The sequence below is a fragment of the Malus domestica genome, chromosome 11, assembly GCF_042453785.1.
Source record: "Malus domestica chromosome 11, GDT2T_hap1".
Taxonomy (NCBI): Eukaryota; Viridiplantae; Streptophyta; class Magnoliopsida; order Rosales; family Rosaceae; genus Malus; species Malus domestica.
Window position 1 is genome coordinate 3568811 of NC_091671.1, and position 15787 is coordinate 3584597.

General features: G+C 36.7%; 3 protein-coding genes across 3 annotated transcripts; 2 read left to right on the top strand and 1 right to left on the bottom strand.

Moving 5' to 3' along the window:
* The first annotated feature begins 965 nt into the window (after positions 1 to 965).
* On the top strand, positions 966 to 1966 carry LOC103447225 (uncharacterized). Its single transcript, XM_008386404.4, has one exon. It carries the CDS (start codon positions 1138 to 1140, stop codon positions 1804 to 1806), a length of 669 nt encoding a protein of 222 aa, XP_008384626.2. The 5' UTR covers positions 966 to 1137; the 3' UTR covers positions 1807 to 1966.
* Positions 1967 to 2435: 469 nt separating this feature from the next.
* On the bottom strand, positions 2436 to 5933 carry LOC103447224 (THO complex subunit 3). Its single transcript, XM_008386403.4, has 11 exons — positions 5699 to 5933; positions 5483 to 5578; positions 5247 to 5376; positions 5067 to 5158; positions 4843 to 4911; positions 4187 to 4244; positions 4000 to 4099; positions 3490 to 3576; positions 3270 to 3348; positions 2856 to 2988; positions 2436 to 2770 (listed from the first exon to the last, which is right to left on the bottom strand). The coding sequence occupies exons 1-11, from the start codon at positions 5771 to 5773 to the stop codon at positions 2733 to 2735; spliced, it is 957 nt and encodes a 318-aa protein (XP_008384625.1). The 5' UTR covers positions 5774 to 5933; the 3' UTR covers positions 2436 to 2732.
* A 2738-nt stretch (positions 5934 to 8671) lies between these two features.
* On the top strand, positions 8672 to 15228 carry LOC103447223 (uncharacterized). Its single transcript, XM_029088007.2, has 14 exons — positions 8672 to 8899; positions 9005 to 9084; positions 9673 to 9767; positions 9845 to 10005; positions 10301 to 10452; positions 11183 to 11301; positions 11867 to 12030; positions 12180 to 12254; positions 12566 to 12637; positions 13135 to 13272; positions 13878 to 14033; positions 14345 to 14397; positions 14479 to 14657; positions 14767 to 15228. Exons 1-14 carry the CDS (start codon positions 8818 to 8820, stop codon positions 14825 to 14827), a joined length of 1587 nt encoding a protein of 528 aa, XP_028943840.1. The 5' UTR covers positions 8672 to 8817; the 3' UTR covers positions 14828 to 15228.
* Positions 15229 to 15787: the final 559 nt, after the last annotated feature.

The window sequence follows — 15787 nt, forward strand, 5'->3', positions numbered from 1 at the left end:
CCACCAAAGAAATCACCCACTGCCACTGTAGCCAAGCCAACATAAGGTCATTGGCTGCTCATGTCCGCAATAACTTCATAGAACTAGGATCCTCTCCTGAGCAATTCCCTAGAGATCCTACAATCTTGTCCGTTCATTTTATATCGTGTTGTCAGTTTTCGTTGGGTACTATTTATATTTGAATTTTAAAATTTAAATTTTAAATGATTTCTGATCGCACAATATACAATGAACGAACAAGATTGCGGGATCCCTATGAAATTGCTCAGGAGAGGATCCTGGTTCAACTTCATAGCCCCAATGTATATTTATATAATATTTGTATACACCTAATATACACAACTGAAACAAACTAAAAAAAATGAGTCAAAAACACTAAACTATAACCTATGACTTCTTTTGTGCAACCTTATGTATAGTTATTGTAGTTTTCTTATTTCTTTGTTTTGTCTTCTTCACTATTTCTTGTGTGCGACCTTATGCAACAAGTGTCCCATAAATTGCCTCACTCAACACGATTCGACATAAATCAACAGAACGTGGCATAACTCACCAGGTACCCACTAAGAACTTGACGAAATTATCTAATAAAACTTTTTTGGCCAAAATTATGACCCCACTGTTCCAAAATTCTGGTTCCGTCACTAACGGCCACTACCGGACTTTTCCACACGGTAGGCGGATCTGCCATGGCTGGCTTCATCCCACCCTTGGCGGACCGCATGCCTAACATATTTTTGGGCCTTAATTCCTACCAATCACATGGGCCCAAAATATTAGACCCAAGCTACTATCTAAGCCCATCAGAGACAGAGAAAATGTGACCGTTGAGAGAATAAAATAAACGGCCAGAAAATGGGACCGTTTGGAGAAAAAGTTACCGTTGCCAGCAAACCCTCAGCGCTCTCAGGCTCTTCCCAACAAATATAAATACCTCGGAATCCTGCATCTCCCTCCACCAAAAGCAATCGATACTAATCATCTCTCTCACTTACTCGCTCTCTCTCACTGCAAAATCTCAAGCTTTCTCTCTCTAAATTTCAATTACTTTGTTAAACTCACTTTCTGCATTTTGTTTTTCTGCAATTTCGTTTTTTTTTATCTTTTGAGCTTCGATTTTTAAGCATTTCTGTACCAATGGCCGGAATGAAAGATGCCCACATTGTCGAAATCCCAGTAGATGAAGAGCATCAGCAGAAGCTCTCGTCCGCCTTGACCATCATTTCCGCAAACCAACACCACCCACTAATGGAAATCTCTGAATCCCCCGGCCATCTCTTGCTCCTCAAGCTCTGGCGAAGGGAAGAAGACCTTTTCGCCAGGCGCATTGCCGGAAAGGAGTCCAGAATGGACTCCATCCGCCGTGAAATCTTTCAGCTCTGCTGCTTTTTCTTGATCTTTCACGGGTTCTTCACCACCATCCTGTTCACGTCTTCGGTTAACAAATCCGAAGACCACGTCTGTCCCAAATGGTGGATACCGAGCGTTTTGTCACTCTCGACCTCTCTTGTATTTGTGTTTTTGGTGCAGGTGAATCTTTGGAGGTACTGGAAGGTGTGGAACCAGTTGCAGAGGGCCAAGGGCGAGAACAGAGCTCTCACTAGGTCTATTCAAGAGCTGAGGATGAAGGGGGCGAGCTTCGATTTGTCGAAGGGGCCGCAGATCGGGAAGAGGATGAAGAGCTCGAGCGTTGAGATCAAATGGAAGCCACTGACTTGGTGCTCTCAGTATCTCATTACGATCTGCCTTGTTTGCTTTGCAGGTTTGATGTTTCCTGTTTCGAAACTCATGCTCTGCGGATTCTGAAGATGTGAGCTTGGAGGTGTTTGCTAAGCTGAGAATGGTAGCATTCAAGATGTCGCAGAAGCTGAAAGGGAAAGACAGGCGGCAGAAAGCGATCCTTCAAACCAGCCGGCCAGCGGAGATCAACACAACTGACCTCAGATGGGTTCTTCCATCAATCTCCTGGCAATTACTCAACTCTTTCCATCAAGCACTCACCAGTGACCTGATCGGAGTCTTCATTCAACAATTGGGAAGCCTGTAGAAAGCGATCCTTCGAACCAGACAACCAGCGGAGCTGAACACAATTGACTTCAGCCGGTCACTTTTTCTGTCAACCAGTCACCGATGATCTAATGTTTTGCTGCTGCAAAATCACCCTTTCTTCAATGTCCAAAAGGAGAAGGGGGGATGAAGCATCTTTGGTCCGATTACCAGCCAGACTCATTCGCACAACCAAATTATACTATACTCCTCTTCGGCTACTCATTCGAGATGAAAGAGCGGAAACAGACATTTCATCTCCTACACTTCTTCTGAAGCCTATTGCACTCACTCAAACAACGAAATTATACGCCCTTTTCTGGCTCTGTTCGCAAATCTAGCCAGATCAAGGGGGCACTGCTTACACTCTCCTCTCTTTGTACACGTGATTATATATCAATTCAATGTTAACTTCTCATAATTCATTCAATACAGCAATACAATTGTGTCATACTACACACTTTTTATCGAGAATAAAATTGTAAATCTATATCGCGCGATACTTGTTTTCAACAATATGAAAGTTTAGAATCAAATAAATTTACTTGAAAGTCCGCACGGAGCCTCGTCTTGAAAATAGAACTGTCAGCATAGTCGTTCTTTTGAACGTAATGTAAGTTCAGAACCACACGACTAACACATGCACAAGACTGCTCCATTTACAAGCCAAAAGAGAAGCGCAAAGCTTAGGTTGCACTTTTGAAGCCAAATATCCTAAAAACACCTGCGACAAATTAACGTAACCACGCATCAGTTAAATTTGCCTTGTGTATATGATTGAGCTTAGCGGAAGAAGGAAACGGCAATACCTTCATCGGTTTGGTATTTGTTCTTGTCATCTCCAGCATATGCAAGTAGATTGGATTTGGGATTCCACTCAACGCTGTTCATGGCAGCCCTACATGGAATTTGATGTACTGTCCGGCCGGTTTGCAAATTTGACTGTTTTATACAGCAGCAATATCATCATTACTACTATTTTCAGGTCGGCATAACAAAAGATGGATTTCATAGGAATGACCTAGCTACATTATTTATCAAAAGAAAGTACTTCACAGAACATATATCTTATTTAAAAAAACAAAGATAAGATGGACTAAGCTAGAAAACAAAGTCACTGTACAGTGAACAGATGGTAGCCCTTGTAACCAGACATCCTCCCTCAGGGAGAATGTACTTGGAAAGATAAAAGGCAGGAGTGGTAAGCCACATATGGCACTTACTATATCAATGAATAAGTCTTCACTGGCAGATGCAAGATACTCTCCAGTGTGGTTGAAGCTTATTGTCCTCACAGGCGATCTGAGAAAGGTACGAAAAGAGGTCGTTCAAGGACTAGATATGCTTATGATTAAAGTCCACCCGACAAACTAGTTATCCAATAACTGCAGGGTTAGAAGAAATACAATTGAATTCTACGGGAATATTCATGGTAGAACTTACTCAAGTTTTGGAAATGTTTTCACACAGAGCATCTCTGAGATATCCCACAGGCTCACCAAGGAATCAGCACTCCCAACAGCAAAATATCTGTCAAGGTACAAAGAGCATTAGAAAGAGTACAAGGCAAGCAGGTCTTCCTGTGACAGTGCCAAGAGAATATTTTGGACAAAAAAATAAATAAATAAAGGGGTGTGATATCCACACACCCCTTTTTACTTCTCTCACACCTTTTTGGTTTTCGGCCGTCGGATCGGATGAATTGAAGAAGTTAAACGGATAGAAATTAACAAGGAGTGTGTGAGAAGTAAAAAGGGATGTGTGGATAGCACACCCCTAATTAAAACTAAATAAATTGAGCATATAACCCTTTTTTATAGTGATTGGATCGATGATGGTGGAGTTAAATAGGCAGCACCAACTAATATAGCAAGTTAATAGTCCAGATGACATCAAAAAGCGTTATTTTTCTCTCTTAAATAATTTAAAAGATAATACATCTTTGTAGCAAACCTTCCAAGTGGGTCGATGGCAATGCAATAACACCCAGCCGTATGAGCCATGAGGGTGTCAACTGGTTTAAGAGATGGGTATGCTAGTACTTCAACCGTACCTGAGCAAAAGAATATATAATAAAATATCCATTCCAAGTTCCAACATATAGAAAGAAATGAGATTACTTAAAGACAGTTTTTCTCACCGTTTCCAGTCGTCAAGAAGAAAATTTCACTTGTTGTGCTCCAAGCAATTTCATTAACCTGGAAAATTAGAAGGCTGTCCAATAAGTATTTAAGGTACAGAGACAGATGCTATAAACAGGATTAGGGGGTATCCCTTGTACTAGGATGAAGCAATAGGCGGAACGATCGCACAAATGGTTTACAGATAAGTTACACATGTTTTCACAACTATGAATCAGTCATACTACTTAAGTTAGTGGCTCCACTGGCAAAAAATCATTGAAAACATAATCATGTGGATACAGAATAGTAAAGTCAATTTTTTTGAAAAAAAATTAAAAAGCACCAATTTTCAACGAAAAAGAATGAATTTGGGTTGACAATTTCTGAATTTCATAAATTTTACGACTTCAACACCACCATGAAAAGAGAGGAGATATGATTAACATCAAATGTGTGGACAAACCGATTTTGTGATTTGTGTTCTACAACCATATGCTCTTAAAGTCAGTCTAACGTTACATATGAAGATCATACAGAAATTGAATGACTTCTCAAGGTTAAGCATCACAGTTTTTTTGAAAAGCCTCACGCTGATGAGACAATAATAGCTAATCATCATACGAAATGTGAAATAGAAGGGGGAACGGGTAAAAATATCCATTTTGATAATTACCTCATAATTGAACTTTCGCTTGTGAATTGGCTTAAACTTCCGAACATCCAAAATTGTTAGTTCATCATCCTACATTTGAACAAGGGGCAAAAATACAGCTTAAGAACAGCAACAAATAGCTATTAGCTACTGATACCCACCACTCAGAATTCCACAGAATGAAGTTACTGAACCAGAAACTGCACAAACCCGTGGAACGGAGGTTTGGAACAAGTCAACATTACCCTATTACCAACGGCGATGTGCGTCCCATCAGGTTTATAGGTGATGTTAATGTTCTCCCCACTAAGTTCTGCTAGCTGTGCACATTTTCCACCTGAAGCACCCACATAGAGATAACATCAAATTCCCATCTTTGTACCTAAAAAACGAAAAAATAAAAACTTGAAGGAGCAATGACTCACTCCGAGCATCCCAAAGACGAACCGTCTTGTCCCCAGAGGCAGTGGCAATTAAATCAGCATGCTTGGGGTCCCAACACAGCTGATCCACACTATCTGTGTGCCCCTTCAATTCAATATCTTTAGCCTTACCCTGTAACATATATAAATAGATATACATAAACATAAATATAACTCAGATAAAACCTATGAATTTATTGGAAATTTGAATAAATTAACTGGAAAGAGCTGAGCTTTACATGTCCATGGGGCTCAACGTGCCAAACCCTAGCAGTTTGATCAACAGAACCCGACGCGAGCTTCGTCCCCGTGCAGTTCCAAGCCACAGAATGCACCTTATCAACAAAGAAACGAACAAATTTAGCAAATTGAAAACGGAAGCAAGAGATTTAGGGTTTTGTGGAGATTGCGATTGGATTACGAAATTTAGAGAGAGAGGGGAAGAGAGAGAGCACTTTCTTCTTGTGGCCCTGGTACTCTCTGCTACTGAGATTCTTAAAGGGTATTGCGGGTTCCTCCGTTTCTGCCATTGTTGGCGAGCTTCAAGGTCGAAATGTTTACTTTCGCTGTTACTAGTAGCGGGTAGAGAAATCAGTCCCTCCAGTGGATTCAGTTTCAGTTCGTTTTTTTTGTCAAAACCAAAATTTCGCTTTGGTTTGGTTTGAATTTTTTTTTTTCCGGTTTTATTTTTTTTGTTCGGTTTCGACTTGTTTTCGATTTTTTTAATTTTTTTTTATTTTATAAAATTTAATCTATTTTTAATATGAAATTTAGAAGAGATGCTTGCACTGGTAGACTAATAATAAGAAAATAGAGAAAGTGAGAAAGTAGTTGTACATATACAAGATCGTATAAACCAATCATATTCAATCAGCAATCTCAATTGCAAAGAAAAATTATAATTGTACCCATTCCAAAAGCAAACAAATAAAGAAGTTATTCCAAGTTCTAAATCCTTCCAAAACTTTCTTCTATAACCAATGGAATATCCTCCCTAGTTGAACTAAATATGCTCCTTGAAGGCTTAGTTTGGAACTTGGCTACAAAGTTTGACAAAAGAAACATAATGGGCATACATCCATAAAGTGTAAAGGGATTCAGTTTGGTTCGATTTCCGAACTTCCAAAACCAAAACTGAACCACTAGGGTTCGGTTCGGTTTGATTTTTCCTTTTTCGGTTTTTTTTTTTTCGGTTCGGTGTTAGTTATGGTTTTTTTTCGATTTTTTGAACCCACCCCTTCCTCCAATTACATAAAAAAGGCCCATCTTACTTTCTTTTTCATTTTTTATACAGCGACATTTACATTAAGAATGTTGATGAATAAATTGATATCGTCATCATGATATTTGAATTTAAAACTTCTCATTTAAAGTTGATTATAAGACTTAGCTCACTATCTCATTCTTTAATGTAAATAATATCGTTTATTCAAAAATAAAAAAATAAATAAAACTTCTCATTCAATAATACATTATTGGACAGATACATCGGAGTGATCGTAAATCTATTTCGGATAAGTCACTTTTGTACTTTGGCTATTGTACTTTGGCTATTGTAATTTGTTGGAATTGTTGAGCAATATTTACCGAGTATTGATATGTAAAACTACACATATTTCTTAGCCTCCAATTTATACATTTAATTTGGCATACTGCATAACAACCACCTTATCAAAAGATTCATAAAATGTAAATGCAATATCATCTACCTAAGTACAACGTCCATCGTATTCTCCCCTACTCCATCAAGTTCTATGATCCATCATTCTACAAAGACTTCTCAAAACCTAACACCATCGGCATTGAGTGGTAAGTAGAGCAATTGAGCTCTAACGTATTGAGAAAATTTTCAGTTTGTTGAGAATACAGTCGGTTACAACAAGTGTTATAATACAAGTGTTTGGAAAATAAATAAAAAAATTTGGCAAATTATACAAAACTACTTCAACTTTGAGTCAAACCACAATTTCATACATCATGTTTTAAACATTGAAATGTCATTCCTCAACTTATGAATTCGATGCAATGTGAGACCTCTGTCAGGTTTTTTGTTAATTTGGCTGTTAAATGATGATGTGGCAAACAATGCAGGTTCCGTGGATGCAAAAAGAGCGGGCTTATGGCACACAAAATGATGTAGACACCTCACTTGCATAACGAGGCAAACCTAGGCACATAAGATGAAGTAGGCTGTGAACATGCAAAACGAGGCGGACTCCCGAGTGCTTAGAAAATGAGTCGGGCTCCACATACAGAAAAATATATTTTGAAGAATATGAATATGATAGTTTGTCGTAGTGGTACGAGAAATAAAAGAAAAATGTACAAAAATGATTCAAATTGTTGAGGGTGGCAGAAAGTCACGCATGACTTTCTGGCACCCCAAGAATTTCAATCATTTTTGTTAGTTTTACTTTTATTTCTCTTACTACTATGACAAACTATCATATTCATGTTCTTCAAAATATATTTTACTATGCAAAATATTATAATTCGTATTTAAACACTTGTAATAAAGGATTTAAAACTTAAATGTAAAGATATTTGAACCCGACATTCACCTCTCCCAGACCCTGCGTAAAGCGGGAGCCTTATGCACTGGGTACGACCTTTTTTTTTTTTATCCAAATTTAAACTACATATTAACAGAAACTTCTTTTTCAATCAAAAGAGAGTGAAAAACTATTTAACAAAACAAAATTTTGATATTTTTTGTTTAATCCTCACGTGATTTTAACATCGCTAATTTAAAAAAAAAAATTGTTTTCGCCTTCTGTGTCAAATGGAAGTTCTTCTTTCGGCTTTGAACCCCAATCCTCATTGTCCACAATGTGTTGCGAGACGTCAAATTTTACCATGATTTAATTTACTTTATTCAATAGTTTTACTTGTTACATCTTTTGTCCAACTAATATATCCATTCGAATATCCACTGGGATTGGAAAGATACAAGTTTTGTTAAGAACTAATTCGTCTTTTATCTTCAACATTGACTAAAATTTCGACGATTGCAAAAATTACCAATTTACACGCTATTGGTGGGAATGGTTGTAATATTTACTGTCCACCTTGTGCATTTTTTTGTTCCACAATGATTGATAAGTATAGCATTACTCTTCATTAAATTGATGGACCTAATCAATTTTTGAGTTAACGTGTAAGTTAAATTTAAACCATAGGAACCAAAATTAGTCACCATATAGCTTTTCCTTTATCTTAATTAATATTTCGTATTTTGAAACGACAACTGTTAAGGATAAACAACGTTAATTGACTCTTTTAAAAGTTGAACTCTTTATAGACTCTCTTCACTCTATGTTCCTGACAAAGTATTTTATTATATTGACACGATAATTAACGTCTGTGAAATGAAAGACGGTGATCGACAGGTTCACTTTTGAGGGAGTTTTACTTAACTAAATTAAATTGAACATTAAAAATACAAACATGTAAGAAAAACAAAAGGACCAAGCAGGCAGCAGCCACTGAAGCCTTCCCACTGATCAACCCCGCGAGCCACCGCGTCGCCGACGGCGACAACTTTTCTCACTCTCCCTAACCGCCAGAAAAATCAATGTCAAATTCTTCGCCGGTTGGATCCCAATCTCAACAATTCAGTGACAGCAGCTTCTCTCGCACCTTCAAGTACTTACTCGGTCAGTCTCTCTTCCCCAATCTCCCTCTCTCTCTATCTCTCTCTCTCTCTCTCTCTCACTAACCCAAGGTTGAAGATGATCGATGTAAATTGATAATTTAACCAGCTACCCAATTCTTGTCGAGGGGAATCCCATTCATATTCAATGCGTGGATCGTCAGACACCTCTCAGTCGAGGACTTTGCGGTAACAATCTCTCTTCAAATTTCTCCATATCTTACTGCGTTTCTAATATTTTGCATTAGATTTTTGTCTACTTTGCATCTTTTGATATCTTTTCGGTTTCTGATTCGGATTTCGCGATAACCCACGCGGAAAATTTGTAAACTTTAGCTTGTTAATTGTTCTTCAATCAAATTGAGCAATAACCCACATGAAAGATTTATACTTTTGGTTGTTATTTGCTCTACAACTGAATTGGATGATTGGTTTTTAGTTTCCATTTGATTGGGAAACCATAGCGGTCTAATTGTGAGCTCACTTTCGCATGTTTCTATATCTTTTTGGCTTATGCTTCGGATGTGCAGAATAGTCCACATGGAAAATTTATGGATTTTAGTTTGTTATTTGTTCTACAACTGGATTGTGTGATAGTCCAATCTCATACTGTACCAAAACTCTAGCAATCCAGTCCAATCAAGTGTGAGGCTTATATGCTTGGAGGTTGTGTTATTGTTGTCGGTAATGATTGGGTTTGGTTTCTGTTTGATTGGAAACGATAAAATAGTTTCAGTGTGAGCTTACTTTTGTACAATTTTCTCTCTTTTGATGCAGCTTTATGGAGTACAATTTCCTCTTTTTGTCACCTGTGTATTGTTTCTGAGTCGGGAGGGAGTTCGGCGAGCATGCCTGCGCGCAGACATGAAACGGTGCTTTCTTCGTTCTCATAGAAATGCATTTATTTGTACTAACTAAGGAGCTGTAATTCTTATGTATTATGCTACAGTGATGGTGCGTCGACAGAAGAAAATATAGCAAAGATAATGAAATTTGCTTGGTTGATTCCCCCATGTGGAATTCTTCTTACTGTTGCAGCGTGCACTGTTGTCTTCTGGAATAAAGACTTAAGCTTTTCTAATCCATATGGACAAGCGATCTTAATTAATGGTACATTGCTATATCTTGTTTTCTGTTTGAAAAATTTATATGTTGTTGCTGTTGCTTCTCTTCAATTATGGAGATTTTTCACTTATAATTTTACTCATTTACAAAGCATTTGAGAATAGGGTATATGTTTGGTTTTCAAGTCCAATTGTGATTTTTGAATCATTAGTATTGGTTCAGTACTTTTACAAGTAAAATCTGTTTATGAAAATCATAAACCTTTTCACCTTGCTTGATTGGATTCCTTATTTCAGTTTTCATTTTAATGTGTCGCTGACACAACATTTTCATGTGGCAGGCCTTGCATGTATTTTTGAACTTTTGGCAGAACCCTTGTATATCCTTTCCCAGAACTTGCTTTTGCTTAAATTAAGGCTAGTAGTTGAAACAGTTGCCACTCTTTTCCGGTGCATAACGATGTTCATTCTCATTGTCAAGCAAACTGACATGGTAAGAGCTTTAATCAAATTATTTTGGCAATCATGATTATTTCTTAACATGTTCGTTTTGTCATATGCACCTGTGAAGCAGTGTTGTGTTGATCTTATTTGCTTCCCTTTTGTAGTTTGCTTTCATGTGGTGATGCACTTTGCTTCCTTAACCAGTAGGGTTATGGTTTAGTGGAACCATCTTATTGGTTACTGAACATGGAACAAATCTTGTAGTAACTTATTAACCCATTATCCATGTTAAAGGACAATGAGGAAATAAACTGTAATTATACTATAGTAACAGATTAATAATGAATGTAGGCACTTCTCCATAGCCCAGCATATAAGGCTAGAAAAACCACTGAAGTCCTCTCTTGGTAAGGATTTAATTTCTGGAACAGGGAGGCGATAATAAAATGAGCAATTACATATAGGAATCGAGTTGTACAGTTAGAAGTGATGCTTCTAATCAAGCCTACTTAAGGGTGGTTATCAGTCGACCTTGGGACCTGGATGTGATGACATGAGCACGTGAGCAGCATTCCATTATATAATTCACCATTTCCATTTGTTTTATGACATGTAGTTAATCTCTTTGTAGGTTGGAAATATTTGTTTAGTACCGGTTGTTTACTTATTTGGTAGTTATAATATTTTATCCACTTTAACTCAAAATAAAACTAATAGATTATTTGGTTTATGGCATTAGTTCCACTTCTAATTACGAACGGTCAATTGCTTGGTTGCAGGAGAAAGCAATTGTATTTACATTGTCACAAACTGCCTATGGAGTGTGCTTGTTCCTAGGTTATTGGGTCTACTTCCTCTTTTTTGCTGCATGTAGAAGTACTGCTCTTTTCCCCTTCAGGTATTTTGTATTTACTTCTAGCTTTACATTACTTTGCTTTTTGTAGGATGATAAATTAGCATTTTTCGGTTATACCAAGACGGAGAGAATTGTTGAGATGAAGTGTGGTTGCAATCTCTTTTAGAATGGATTTTTCTCATGAAGAAATATAGGAATGCATAAGATATGGTGGCTCTTGTGGTCATCACGGTATTTGTTGTATTTGACTACAGAAAAAACAAATTATTTATTTTTGGCAAGACTCTTATGTAGAATGTTCTTGTTGGTCCTGGGCTTATCTGGAGGCATTTAGGCAACAATGCCTTATGTTGACGATGAATGGTTTTCATGGTAGCTAGTTGTATATTACATTTAAGTTCTGAATCATCAAAATTGTGTACTTGTGTAGTTGAGTGGAATATTATCATTTGTATATTCTTCATTCGTCAGTATTTTTTGTCTTATTCATATGTATTGAAATTACAACCGGTTGGCTTAGCAGAAAGGATACTTCGATAAGCAAATCTTTCTAATTAATCTTGTGTTTATTATCAATGTGCTTTAGTTGATTGCTTGATGTTTTCAGTGTAAAGAATAAGAAGGATTATGATAGGGAGCTGTCAGACATGTGTAAGCTGTTTACGCTTCAATCCTTTGTGAAGTTGATCCTTCAAGAAGGACAAAGTCTTATCCTTTTATGGTGGGCGACATATTATAACCAAGCTGTGTATGGGCTTGTGGATAAATTAGGTAATTATCTGGTCCAGAAATTTAGTCATGGTCACTTATCACAATAAGAGCTGATTTTGCTCTGAGACTACTTCGATAGAGAAATATGGCATTAATTTTGGATTTACTTTTTTTATTTTTAATTTTTTTTTTAATTTATTGCATATCAGGGAGCCTAGTGGTCAGGATGGTGTTTCTTCCTTTTGAAGAAAGTTCCTATGCTACATTTGCAAGGTCTGCATCAGGTTTACTTTTCTCCTCTATTTCCTTTATGGTTTATTTTTATTTTTTTTATGCAGGATACAGTGTTGTCTTTAATTTGAGTTAGCCTCTTTCTGCGTTTTGTTTTTAGCCATTCGAGTTACAGATGATCTCCACATTCAGTTCACATTTCAAATTGGTTTTGTATCCATGGTGCTTCTCCATGGTTCCATTAAGAGTCCAAAATTATACTATCTTGAAGTCAATTGCCATTGTGCTTGCTGCTTAAAATAAAATTACATTGTACAGGGTTCAGTGCTTACAAACTTTAATTTTCTTCTAATTTCGTCAACAGGAAAAGACCCTGATAAAGACAGGCGGTTAGGAAGTAGCCTTACAGAGGCCCTCAAGTTGGTTTTGTTAATAGGTGCGATGTGTTTCCACTTCCTCTTTCTATCTGTTTTATTCAAGTAATTATATTGTGAATAGGTATGTACATAGTCTTGATCCAGCAAGTAAATAAGTACATAAGTAGTTGAACTGTAATAGCATCTTAGTCCTATAGATCAAATATTAGTATATGTCATTTACAATGAACAGAGTCCAAGGGACTCAAACAACTTCGAAATATCTTTGGAAAAAAAAGAAAAATTTGCAAAGTCAATATGTTGTAACAGACAAGATCAAGATATTGAGAACACTTACATTGTTCTTTGGTTTTATGGCCAAATGAGTAAATTAGAGGACCCCCTCTGCTTGGGATTTCCACGGCTGTGAGTTTTATTTCTCTGTGACCGTTTGATAATCCTGGTGATCAAGTGATTTTGTATTTTTTTAGGAAGGTTGAGGTTTATTATTTTATTGTATATGTGTTTTATGGCGTTTGAGGTTCTGATTTTCTCACATTGCTTGGATATCCTGTAGGTCTTGTATTCATGGTGTTTGGCCCGAGTTATTCTTATTCTCTCATCAGATTGTTATACGGTCGGAACTGGAGTGATGGGGAAGCATCATCAGCCCTTCGATATTATTGCTTTTATATAATAGTTTTGGCGATGAATGGTGAGTGATGTTCTGGCTCTGCATGTCAATATACATAGGTGTATATATTATGGTCTTTCACTTGCAACTGTTTTACATAGCAACCACCAAAACAAAGAAAGTAACAAATACATAAGTGGAAGATTGAGCGAATTCATTGGCTCACGCTTTTTATATTTTCGGTTTCAAGGGACTTTCTGAATTCTTTAGTCAGTTACCAATCATAGTAACAAATACATAAGTGGAAGATTGAGCAAGTTCATTGGTTGTGAAATCCTCGAAGTCTACTTCTCTTTGGATGATGAATTCCCTTATTTTAAAGTAAATGAGTACCTAAGATTCATGAGTGATATACTTGTCTATTAAGTTGTAGTAAGGCTGCTAGGTTCCAAGAAACTAAACGGTGGTATCTGGTAAAACAATAAATCGTGCACACATCCATCGACAAATCGAATAAGGTTTTTCATTGGAGCTGGCACCCCTTTTAGATCATTGATATTTTTCAGATATTTGATTCGCTTTCTATGTAATCAGTCATAGGTGGCCTGGTGATAACTTAAAGATCTTATTGCTCTTCCTAAAAAGTATCAAGTGAGAACTTAGATTGTGCTTTGATTTTGCATCAGGAACTTCTGAAGCATTTCTACATGCCGTTGCAAAGGAGAAGCAACTCGTACAGTCAAATCTGTCGTCGTTTCTGTTCGCATTCATACATATAGTGCTGAATATCCTGCTGATAAACTCAGCTGGTGCAGTCGGCTTGATTTTGGCAAATTCATTAAGTATCCTTTTCTTGGTTTAGGCAGTTTTCTTAAGGTTCGTTGTGTTTCTTTCGTGTTTTTTTAATTAAAGAAACTGCTTGTTTTTCTTTTACAAATAGCACCTGCAATATTTTTGTTAGAAGAGTAAGAACATAAGGTTGCTGCATGTGCTATGTACTGTGTATAAAACTCACAATACACAAGTATGTTCATCTAACTTTTTGTCTACAATAAATGTTACATAAGCGCGGTTGATCAGAGAGTGATTACCATAATGTGTTACGGCATTTAAGTTTATCAGTTCTAGTCTCTGCTTTCTTGACATGGTAAAGACATGATTCTGAGAATCATCTACTCGGGGATATTCATCAAGCATCATTTCCAGGTACACTGTTATTTATTTTGTTCTTGCAAGTTTCATTGATGTTTTTATCCTTGTAAGTACTGATTTCTTCTCTCTCCACAGGATTCTTCCACGTTTTCTTTTTACAGATGTTTACCTTCAGGATGGAAGGTGCTATTGTTTTCGGGAATGACAACTACTATTTCTGAGAGAGTATTCCTGGACCGGGAGAATTTCTTGCCGACCTTTTTGGTTCATTTTTCCATTGGTGTTGCTTGCTTCTGCATGTCGTCGTTTGTTATGTATGTTCTTGTGCCCTGCGTTCACGCTGAAATTTTCGTTTCACGCTGTCCTAGTTACTTCGCGCACGAGGATGTTAATCACGTGTTTTGTTTCTATATTCCTCAACAGATACCGCCGTGAGAGATCCTTCATCAACAAAATCATCCGCTTCCGTGATCACACAGACTAAACAACAGACTTTTCTTGATCCGCCTACGTACAGAGTGTAGTCTTTAGCTGCTAACCGATCTACAACTTCTTACAAGCATATCTGGGTATCTGAATTCTGGATTCCGGCGCAGCAAACACAACAGGATGTGGAAGTTGCAGCCATGTATTACGAAGAAAAACAGGTTCTGGATTATAGACAAGTCACCATTGGAGCCCAAATAGTAGGAATTTTCGGAAAAATATAAACCGAAAAGATTTAATTTAGTTCGTATGTTAGAATTTCAAAGCATAGAGATGTAGTTTGTCAGTTAAATTCGGTTTTCTTGAGAACTAGGGTTACTGCAATTGCTCTTTCATATGGTGATTGTTTTGACTTTTATCCATGATCAAGTTCAAATATTACGGGAACTTTAACGAAAAGCTCACGGTACTGTTAACTTTAACGAAAAACCACATTTTTACACAAAAAAATCAATCATGATACTATTCATTTTACTCTTTATTTAGTTCTTATCGTTAAATTTTTAAGTCATTTTCATTAGTTTTTCTAATATTATGACAATGAGCATGGTAGGGTGGCTAAACTATGATTTCGGTCCATGTCGTTTGGGTGAAGTTATTTTTAGCTCTTGTAGTTTCAATTGTCGCAATTTAAGTTATTGACGGAATTAAGTTAATGTCCTTAAATTGCGGAAACTATGAGAACTAAAGCGAAAATTCGACACAACCTACGGAGATCAAAATCATGATCGTTTGATAAAATAATTGAATGACACATTAAGACTAGAACTTGGCCAAAAAATCTTCGTTAATTAGTCTAAACATACCTACTTATAAAATATGAAATTGTTTTTTTTTTCTTTAAAAAATGAATTATTGGATGGTATTATTGCATATAATTTTGCTTTTTTTGTCATAATTTGTATGGAATATCATGTATAGCTACAATATTAAAATATCAGAAATTTGGAAACTCATT